Below are 10,792 nucleotides of genomic sequence, written 5' to 3'. Positions count from 1 at the left end.
CCTGGCGATGTGACTGGCTGGGCGAGTGTTGGCCCGGATCTAGATCTGGGTGGGCAGAAGTCTCCACCCACCACACTAATCCCCGAGGGGCTTCCGTTGAGCTTCAGGAACTAGTGCCCTTTTAACCAGGTATTGTGCACCTTCCTCACGGTGGTGGTGGATGTCTGGTCAGGGACAACAAGACACGTGCATATGTCATTGTAAGTTGTGACAAGAGATGCGGAGAAAAGCCCAGGAACCTGCTTTAAACTGGGGGTTGGGAAGCCCTGTTGGAGAGTGCAGCTCCGAGGTCACTGAGGAAGAGGAGAGAGCATTTCAGGCCAAGGCACTTGTGCAGGGTGAGGTCGGAAAGAGGTACTGAGAGAGAGCCAGTGAGGCCAAAGGGCAGTGACTGGACCCTGGGTGAGATAGGTCTCAGGGTTCCAGTGCAGCTCTAACAGAAGCACCATCAGTGGGTGTCTTTAAGGAACAGGAATGTATTTGCTCATAGTTTAGGAGGCCCAGTGTCCAAATCAGGGTCTCAGCCATGTTGATTCCTTCCTTGGTTCCTAGACTTGGTTCCTCACTCTCATAGCTCCTGTGTCTGCCGTTTCCCAAGTCTGAACCTTTGATCCTAATCTTCTCTTTAATTACTCAGAAGTGATTAGGTTTAGAACCCACCTTACACAGATAGGACCTAATTAACACAACAAAGAAACCTCAATTCCCCAATCAGGATTATGCCTGCAGATATACCTGTCAGGGTTCCAATACTGTCATGTGATCCATGACAGTCTTCTACTAGTAGAGTCATTAAAGTATATGGATAAGCAATTTACATCTGAAGAGAATGCAAGAGGAAAATATAGAAGACTAAAATTGGAGTTGAGGTTCTGGGAAGGCTTCATATGGTGTTTGACAGCTGGTGGGGACATTTAAAGATGGACAAGAGTTCATTTAGCTGAGAAGGAATGAGTAGAATTGCTTTTGTTGCTGCTGATGATATGTTGTACCATTCGAAAACACACATTCTCTCATTTCCTACCTTCAAACTGAGAGATTTTAGTTGAGTGACTTGGCTAAGGTCATACAGCCTGCAAATGGGGGAGCCAAGACTTATACTCAGGTATATCTTGCTATGTTGTTAGCCCTGTGATGTCACAGGATATTCAGGACAGAGACTTTGACTTTGGCAATTCAGTCATTCACAGACTGACAGACCTGGGGGCAGAACTAGTGGGTACTGAGGAATTAGCTGTCTTTTGGGCTGAGGAAGGAATATTGGGGGATGTAGACCACTAATCCGTTTCATGGTGAAGGGACAGGGAACAGGGTCGTTCTTACAGATAGAGCACTTGAGCATGAAACAGACTGCAGGCGTATGAGACTGCTTGCCCAGGGCCCTTTCCTTCATTTCGCTCTGCCCTTGCCCGTGCCCTGCTAGTTCCTCGGAGGAAGTAGGTTCCTACTGCCCTGAAAATGAATACGTAGAGATTGACATGTGTGAATTGTCAGAATTTGCTCTAGTGAGTAGATGCATGCTCCTGGTACTTTTTTCCCCTAAATGGAGACAGATTCATGTTGCTGGCACTGGGACTGAATGTGAAGATACTGGGAAATGCAGAATGCCATAAAGATAACACATTGTGGCTTGGTGGATTGCTTTTCAGTGCAAAACCTTAGTTCTTTTCTCCCTTCCTCCTCCCCATCGGAAACTTTCTTCTGTCTCAGTTTACATAGTAACCTCAGATTTGTTGGTTATATTAAGACATTCCCTCACTAGCACATCAATGCATGTGGCCAGACCTTGGGAACTTTGCCTTGTTACTAAGAACGGTTGTTGAGCTTGCATTTTCTTTTTTAATCATTTTATTGCGGGCTCATACAAGGTCGTTGATGGGACTTAGAGACTTTGGCTAGACTTTGGTCACATGAAATAACTCACTGCCACATGCACAGGTTGTTTCGTGAGCCAATTTAGAAGTTCTATTAAAGGCACGTGTGACAAAGTTGTAAAGAGTTGCTGTCTTAATGTCAGTGCAAATGGTGCTAAACTATCTAGGAAGAGGAGTTGGTTCAGAGATGTCATAACTGTCCGACCAGATTTAGGAAAAAAAAAGACTCACACGAGGCTTGCCGCACACAGTCAGGGTTCGTTGAGTAGTCCCTTTACAATTTTCAGAAACTACGTTGGTTTCGTACTTTCTTTGAATCTCTGGTATTGTGCCTTGGCTGAGACTGAATGAAAACACTAGGTATTCTCATTCAGGGAAATCAGAATCACACTAAGTCTTCATGTTTACTTGACTCTCAAAAATTATTCACAAAAGTGCCAGAACCATACCTTTGACCCAAGTTACTTGAGTTGGCTTTGATTTATTTAGAAAGTTGAAATTTTAGAGTTGGGAGGAACTTTCATTTTATGCACGAGGAGACTCAGGCCCATACGGTGTCCCTGTAATGATCCTCACATAAAAGCAGCAAGATTCTAACCTCTGAAATTAGACCACAACTTCCTTGAGGGGTCTGGGTCAGATTTTTTTGTTGGTTTGGTTTATAGCACTGACAAAACACTCCCCATTTTCTTGCTTTTGTAGAATATTTGTAATTGAGGAAAAAGAAGAAAGCCAGAATGTCTTCTTCTGTGACTGAGAAGTAAATTAGGAGACGGGAAAAAAAAGCTAAAACTTAATCCCTCTTAACTATATAGTAGTCTTTTTTTTTTTTTTTTTTTAATACTAGTCTTATAAAAAAACTTGGTGGCTGGGTCTGTGCTCGATCTCAGGCATGGAAGGCCATTACATTGTGTGAAGCTGAGAGGCAGAGTTGAGGAGCTCCTCCCATCCTCTGTCCCTGTCCTGTTTCAGCTTAGCGGCCATGTTCCACACAGAGACGCAACTGGAGAGCAGGATGTCTTCAGGGCATTGAGATTCCATTTCGTAAAAAGCATCTTTGAGGCTGAAAAACCAAGGAACAAGAGACAGCATTTAAAAGAGGCTCCCACCGATGGTTCTGGGGGCACAAGGGAGAGGAGGAGGTGGGGAGAGGGAGGGTGTAGCCAACAAACCCAGTGATGAGAGAACAACAAGAGATCTAAATTCAATGGGGGAGGAAGGCATAGAATGCTTGTTGGGGTTCGATTAAGTGCAATGTAGCCAAGAAGAAGTACAGAGAGCCCAATGAAGGTTGAACATGATAGCGGGACAGGAGGAAAGTAAAGGGAAACAGAGGAAAGAAGTAGGAGGCAAAAGACATTTATAGAGGTATCAACATAGGCATGTACAGATATAAACATATTAACATAACAATAGGGATAGGTCTATGTACATATATTTATATGTTAAGTATCAAGGTAGCAGACAGACATTGGGTCTCTACTCAAGTCCTCCCTCAACGCAAGAACACTTTGTTCTAATAACCTGGCATTCCGTGATATTCACTTTCTCTACACCGATCACTGAAGACAAAATGGGTACATAAGCTAAAGTGGCGAAGAAGATAGGAGCTGATGGTATCTGGCTATTAGAAGATACAATGTCTGGGATCTTAAAGGCTTGAAGTTAAACAAGCAGCCATCTAGCAGGGAAGCAAAAAAGCCCACATGGAAGAAGTACACCGACCCATGTGATCATGAGGTGTTAATGGGATCAGGTATCAGGCATCAGAAGACCCAAAACAACCATTTGGATGTGAACGAGGGGGGATGGAATGGCGACCCAAAGCCTATCTGTAGATAATTGGACATCCCCTCACAGAAGGGTCACAAGGAATTGATGAAACACATAACATTTCTCTAGTTCTTTAATGCTTCCTGCCCTCCCCACTATCATAACCACAGTTCTAGCTTACAAATCTGCTAGACCAGAGCATGTACACTGGTACAGATAGGAGCTCTTAACACACAGAATGCAGGACAGATAAACCCTCAGGACCAATAATGAGAACAGCAATACCATGAGGTTAGGGGAAAGGTGGGGGGGGGTGGGGAGAGGGGAAAACCCATCGCAATGATCGATGTACAACCCGCCCCCACCACCACCACAGGGAGATGAACAAAATTATCAAGGAAGGGAAGGGAAAAAAGAGAAGCTGATACCAAGGACTCAAGTAGAAAGAAAATATTTTAGAAATGAAGATGGCAACATATGTACAGATGTGCTCGATAACAATTGATATATGGATCGCGGTAAGAGCCTCCAACAAAATAATTTATTAAAAAAAAAGAAATGAGTAGGAAAATAAAATTAAAAACAAATAAAATAGGCTCCCAAATAATATAAGGGAACCAATCACTTGTCACTTGTTTTAGTTGTTAACAGAACCAAAAAGTATTGAGGAGCCAGTATAAGGACATTCAACTATTGAGTTAAACATAGAAATGCTATCTACTTCTTTTCAGAGCTATATAAAACATAAGGAATCCTGGGTGAAGCAAAGGGTTAACAAGGTTAGCTGCAAATGCAAAGGTTGGAGATTCGAGTCTACCCAGAGCAGAGACACTTTGGAATAACGACCTGGCAATCTCTTTCTGAAAAATCCACCATTGACAACCATGTGGAACCCAGTTCTGCTCTGACACATTATGGCGACTGGTTATGAAAAACAAAGCCTCAGTTCTACGAAATCTTATACTCCATTTAATATTTTATGTTAACAGTGATTATAAATTCTTGAGGAAAGGGATCATTTTCTATATGAAAATCTCTGGGTAGTAAAAGTTAAATAAGTTCAAAGAATACAAGTGTTTATAGGCATACACACGGAGCACAATGGAGCAAAAAACACATATGAAGTAGATTGATCACCATAACTGAAGTATGACTATTTAGTTAGAGAAGGCATAGTAAAGTGAAATCCTTACTTCATACCACACACCAGAATAAGCTAGGAAAAACAATGTATAATATAAAATTACAAACGCATAAGAAAAATATACGGGAAGATGTTTTATAACCTTGGGATAAAGAAGACCATTGAGGTCTGTTTTCCTATGGAGACTTAATAGGACAAGTCTATCAGATTTGAGTATACAAAATTACAATCTGACGTAGAGCATTGTTAATACGTCATTGATTAAAGATGAGTCTCTATTTTGTATAAGGAGCTCTTACAAATCATTAAAGAAAAGGATAAACAGCCAAAGGAAAAATAACCAAAAGCTATCAAGAGGTAATTCAGAAGATTATATACAAATGGCTAATAAATGTAGAATTATTCTCATCATCACTAGTAAATCAGGAAACAAGTGAAAACAGTGATGTACCATAGTATGGCTCATCAGATGGGTAAAAATGTAAAGGATGGTTCTGATATACTATTTAAGCATTGATAGAGTTCTTCCTATAAAATTAAAAATGCTTCTTTATTTGACATAGTGAGTTGGAATCACTCGATGCCAGTTAGGTTTTTTGGTATTTGACATAGTAAGTCAGCTTGTTATAATGAAAATATATGCGTTGTATAATTATTAACAACACTGACCTCAATAGAGATTGAAACCAAAAGATCCAGCTCTAAGTCAAGAACCGTTGTTACAAGGAGACAGCAGAACATCGGGCAGTGAAGGCCTTACCTCCACGCAGGGTTGAAGTCCTCCTCCGCGCGAGGGCTCTTGAGTTTCAGGATCATCATTTCATGAAGCTCCAGCAAGAAGGCCTCGAGGTCAGTGTGATGCAGGAAGGTGCTGAGGAGTTTTTCAGCTTCCGGCCTGAGAGGCACTTTGTACTGGGAACTGATGTCCTTAAAGGGATCCTGAAGGGAAATAGGAACAAGTGCCAACAGACACTCAGGAGCAGAGGAGGAGAGCGCTGCCCACAGTCCAGGCTCGGGGAGCGACTTACTTTTCCCTGTCGCAGGAGCTGTTCGCACTTGTGCGCAGAGAGGAACCACCACAGGGCAGTGACGTGCTTTAACCGACAACCGCTTAAGGCCTGAAAGAGGAGCAGACTCCTGAGCGGAGAAGGCCTCACCTCCAGGCAGTGGGTCTGACTGCTCTTCCACACGGTCCTTTCTGCTCTGTACACTTCTCTGTGCCGTGTGACACCATCCCTATTGCAGGCTGCTGATGCCCTTGCTTCAGCTTCAAACTCCTCTGAATGATCCTCCCTCCTCCGGTCCTTCAGAATCCTCAGGCATCGGCTTGTTCCTCAGCCACATCCAGGTGCACTGCCTAGACCAGGGGTCCTCAAACGTTTTAAACAGGGGGCCAGTTCACTGTCCCTCAGACCCGATGGAGGGCCGGACTACGGTTTTGAAAAAACCAACTATGAACAAATTCCTATGCACACTGCACAGATCTTATTTTGAAGTAAAAAAACAAGCAGGGCAAACCCCCGGCAGGCTGGATAAATGCCCTTGGTGGTCCCCATGCGGCCCGTAGTTTGAGGACGCCTGGTCTACATGATTAGCATTTCAAGCACATCGCTGTCTGTGCTGCCCAGAGTGCATTCTGTCTACACGTGGACCACCGGGCGAGCCGGTGTTCTCTTTGCACCTCCTTCTCAGGGCGCCTGGGTTAATCGTCCCTGAATAGTGACATTTCTAGTACAAAGTGTGGAAACTGAGGCCAGGGGCCATGCAGACTGCTTTTGACAAAACCTTAATGTAAGACCGACCTGTAAAGCAGGGCTTGTCTGATCACGCATTCGCAGGACGTCCTGGATATACTCCTTCAAGGGCATGTTGGGGTCACCACCCGCTGTGCTCAGAAAGCCCAAGGTGACTTCTGTGACCGACAGAGCTTCACAGGCGTCGCTGAAGGACTGCAGCTGTCCACGGAGGGCGCTGAGGACCGAGTAGGGGAGAGTGCTCTGGGGAGCAAAGGGGCGGAGCATGGGTTGGAGTTCTGGTTTATTGCTACCTGGTAGAAGAGCTTTTCTTCTTCATTGCCCAACACCAAGCTGAGACAAATACCCCAACTACAATAATAACAGATGGATATTAAGACAGACGTTAGGGTTCCTTAGTGTCCACAGTAATCCAGATATTGCACAGAAATACATATGAACCCACTTAATTCTCAAACTAGTCCTGTGTTTATCTGGTGATCTGTGTCTCAAGATAGTATGTGCACGAGTACGCTCTCTGCCCTTTCCTTAGCACACATGCCCATGACCTAGAGACTACGACCAAACTGAAATCTGATTGTACTGAACAAGAAAGTATTTGCAAATTTGATGTCCCGTTTGCTCTTTGGAAAGAGCATTGCCTTGAAGATACTCAGGGAGTCATTGCAACTCCTGGAGGTGGGGGTGGGGCTTGCCATAGCTATAATATAGATGAAGTTGCTCAGGTAGACAAAAAGCACCATGCAAACCTGTGATATCTTATTCTTGATTTCCATGAAGAGATGTCCATAGTTCCAGTCCTGTCTATAAATCAGAGTGGGTAGTCCCTAAAAACAAAAACAATTTTATATTTAAAATGAAACCTGTTGTTGAGGTTTTTTTCCAGATGACAAGGGAAACTCATTTATAGCATCAGACCATTCAGGGAGTGCCACATATCATCTACCTCACACAGTCAGGGAAAAGAACAACACAGCAAAGAATCTGGCCTGCCACAGTGGCCAGGCAGATACTGGCAGGTAGAATACAGCAGCCCCAAAAGTTCGAGAAAGAAAGATATGGAGGAGAGCTCATTCATATATTCTCTCAACCACTATTGTACCCAGACCCTGAACAAAGTAACCACACTGCTAGCAGACCAGGTGTTCTGCAGGATGGCATCTGATCTCACATGTGTATTTGTCTGGGTTCTTGAAGTCACAAGCACAATTGAGGTAAAAGAACAGTTAAAAATTAAAAAAGGTAGGGTATGTCAGTAGCTGGAGTAGGAGCCCTGGGTCAGTTTTGAGTGTACACACACACACACACACACACACACACACACACACACTGAGGTGGGGAGGGACAGAGGCTGGAAGTGGATTGGATGGAGGCTGGAGCAAGGCTACCAGTCTTATGAAGGCAGGTTTGGGTTGTGGATACCTCCTGTGTACAGTGAATTGATGATAACAGGGCTGAAGGAAGAGGAGGCAAGGTGTCTAGATAAGAGCCAGTGCCGGGTCTGTCTTCAGGGCAGAGAGTATGAGCCAGAGTAGTGGTTGTAATAATTCAGAGGGACACAGAAAAGACACACCACATAGTACCTGATGTGTGGGGCTAAAAGAAAGAAGAGAAAGAGGGTGGCTGTGAGATTTGTCTGTTAGTTGGTGATACGACTTGCTGACATAGAAGACCTCTGACAAATAGGATTTGAAGATGTATCTGTAGTAATGAGGTGCAGGGGCTGATATAGAAGAAAGCTCAGGAAGTCTGTCCAACCCAGTGGTGCACATGTGAATGGTGCTTCTTGGACTGTGGTGTGCATTAGATGACCCTGGATAACACACCTTGCACTGGCCTCACTTTGAAGTCACTGTGATGGAAGCCACATCAGATGGACATACCACATGGAAATACTTATTCCATTGGGCTAATTGACCATGCACACTTGACCATCTACAACCCCAAGACCAGAGGCACTAGGCAGAGTCCAACTGACATTCCCAACTACTCTGATATGGATTGCATTTGAAGGTTTTGGATAGTGTGGGAGAAAAAGGTGGAACAAAATCCAAATTCATAAAAATGACTAGTCTTACTGGCTGAATCCCAAGACTATGACTCTCAGTCACCCCTCAGGTCTGGAAAAGAACTCACCCCTGTGGCTCAGTTTTTCAGCTAAATAATAGGTCTGTAAGTCAGAATGCTCCTTAGATGATAGGATAGCGAGAGTTCATCTGACAGACTTTGGACACATTATCAGGAGAGACCAGTTCCTGGACAGGGACTTCATGGGTGGCAAAGTAGAGGGTCAGCAAAAAAGAAAGACCCTTAATAAGATGTATAGACACAATCACTACAACAATAGGCTCGGAAAAACCCACCTATTTTAAGGATGGTACAGAACCGGACAGTGTTTGACTCTGTTGTACACTGAGTCATGATGGGGCAGAACACACTCAAGGGAACCTACCACAGCAACCATAAGGGAAGCAATGACATGAAGGAGCTGCCCATTCTGTACAATAATGACCCAGTTAAGATCAATGGGATAGAATTTACACAAGGACAAAGTTCAAAGAGTTAGTAAAGAAGGAGGAATGGAATCAGGAAACAGGAAGTAATACAAGCTATGTTGTAGGAATTGCAATCAATGACATGAAATATACATATGTATTATAGAATGGAAAATTGATCTGCCTGTAAACCTTTTCCTAATTCTCAATAAAAAAATTAAAGAAAACTGTTGTGCTGGAAGTCAAATGCAATGGGCATTCCACAGATGCAGCCATACCTTCAGGGTAAGCCTGGGCTTGCCCTGGAGAAATCGGCTCATGACCTGCCGCTGGATCTTCTCCAGGTCAAACTCTTGCAGGGCTTCTCCACCTTGTTCCACTCTGTACTGGCAGTTGGAGAGGATCAGGGGCACCAAGTCCCGTTCTGTTTCATAACTGATGACATGCAGCTCGGTGACCTCAGAGGCATCGATGGAGTAGCTGAGGGGCATAATACACAGTGCTCAGTCCCTGTCATTACACACCTGCTGTGGCCTTTAGGTTGCCCTGACTCAGTTGCTAAGTGATGTTCTGGATAGACACATCGGGGGACACTGGGGAGCAAGGATGAAGCTTGGCTCGTGTCTGCCCTAGAGAACCTAGGGCTATCAGAAATGACTCCACGGGCTGGGTTTCCTGTAGGATTGTGCGCTCACCTGTCATTGTCCTTGGAGAATTTTTCCACCGTGTAGGCCATTTCATTGTGAAGCCTGATCAAGTAGCTGACTAAGGCAGTGGAACAGAGGCCCCGTCCCCGGCGACGTGGCAGGATGACCTCAAAGGGAGTGTCCAGGTCTAAGTCAGTGCTGCAGTAGTCGTTCGGGAGCTTGATCTCACCTGAAACAACAGGGGTTGTTCTTAGAGAAGCAGTCAGCTCCACACCACTGCTTTCACATCAAGGTAAGGGAGCCTGTCCAGCAAGTGGATGAGGAATGTGGAAGTCACTCTACCCAACGAAGCTGGGGTCCAGGAACCAGCTTCTGATCTCTCTTTTGTATGCTGTCAAATGTTCTCAACCTCACTCTTGCCCCATATTTATCCACATAAATGTATGTGTCCCTTACTCAGACATCCCCATCAAAGGGCTCATAGAGCCAGGATTGACCTGCCCATAACATGGGGCTCTGATGCCAGGCATTTCATTGGGTAAATCTGTTGCACAAGACCTCTTTATATAAAGCGTTGAAAAGCAAGGTGGTCATTTTGAGGGCTAAAGTGCCTGAGCCAAGCCATGGTATTTTTTATTGCTTCATATGCATATGAAAGTTGGACAATGGGATCCAGGGCAGATGATCCCTTCAGGACCAGTGGTGTGACTGGGGATACTGGGAGCATAGAGTGAGGGTGGGTTGGAAAGGGGGAACCGTACATGTGACCTCCTCCCTTGGGATGGACAACAGAAAAGTGGGTGAAGGGAGATGATGGACAGGGTAAGATATGACAAAATAATAATTTATAAATTAACAAGGGCTCATGAGAGAGTGGGGAGCGGGGAGGGAGGAGATAAAACAAGCATCTGATGCCAGGGGCTTAAGTGGAATGATGAGGGCAATGACTATACAAATGTGCTTTACACAATTGATGTACGTATGGATTGTGATAAGAGTTGTATGAGCACCTAATAAAACGATTAAAAAAAGAAAAGAAAAGAATGTTGGACAATGAATGAGACCAAAGGAGGATTGATGCACTTATGCATCAATTACGGTGCTG

General features: G+C 44.3%; 1 protein-coding gene across 1 annotated transcript in view; it reads right to left on the bottom strand.

The window, feature by feature from the left end:
* Nucleotides 1-2,320: 2,320 nt before the first annotated feature.
* Nucleotides 2,321-10,792, bottom strand: part of LOC101642691 (E3 ubiquitin-protein ligase RNF213-like) — a 128,770-nt gene continuing 120,298 nt past the window's right edge. Inside the window, exons 52-58 of the mRNA XM_045299521.1 lie at nt 9,736-9,963; nt 9,319-9,520; nt 7,295-7,372; nt 6,594-6,788; nt 5,820-5,909; nt 5,552-5,730; nt 2,321-2,937 (exon numbers count right to left, since the gene is read on the bottom strand). Of these exons, the coding sequence (XP_045155456.1) occupies nt 2,778-2,937; nt 5,552-5,730; nt 5,820-5,909; nt 6,594-6,788; nt 7,295-7,372; nt 9,319-9,520; nt 9,736-9,963 (1,132 nt within the window). The 3' untranslated portion in view covers nt 2,321-2,777. The remainder of the gene's footprint in view (nt 2,938-5,551; nt 5,731-5,819; nt 5,910-6,593; nt 6,789-7,294; nt 7,373-9,318; nt 9,521-9,735; nt 9,964-10,792) is intronic.

This window comes from Echinops telfairi, unplaced genomic scaffold (assembly GCF_000313985.2).
Source record: "Echinops telfairi isolate 266 unplaced genomic scaffold, ASM31398v2 ScPeMD7_7458;HRSCAF=8496, whole genome shotgun sequence".
NCBI lineage: Eukaryota > Metazoa > Chordata > Mammalia > Afrosoricida > Tenrecidae > Echinops > Echinops telfairi.
Note: the sequence above shows the minus strand (reverse complement) of the source record. Positions and strands in the feature narration are given on the sequence as shown.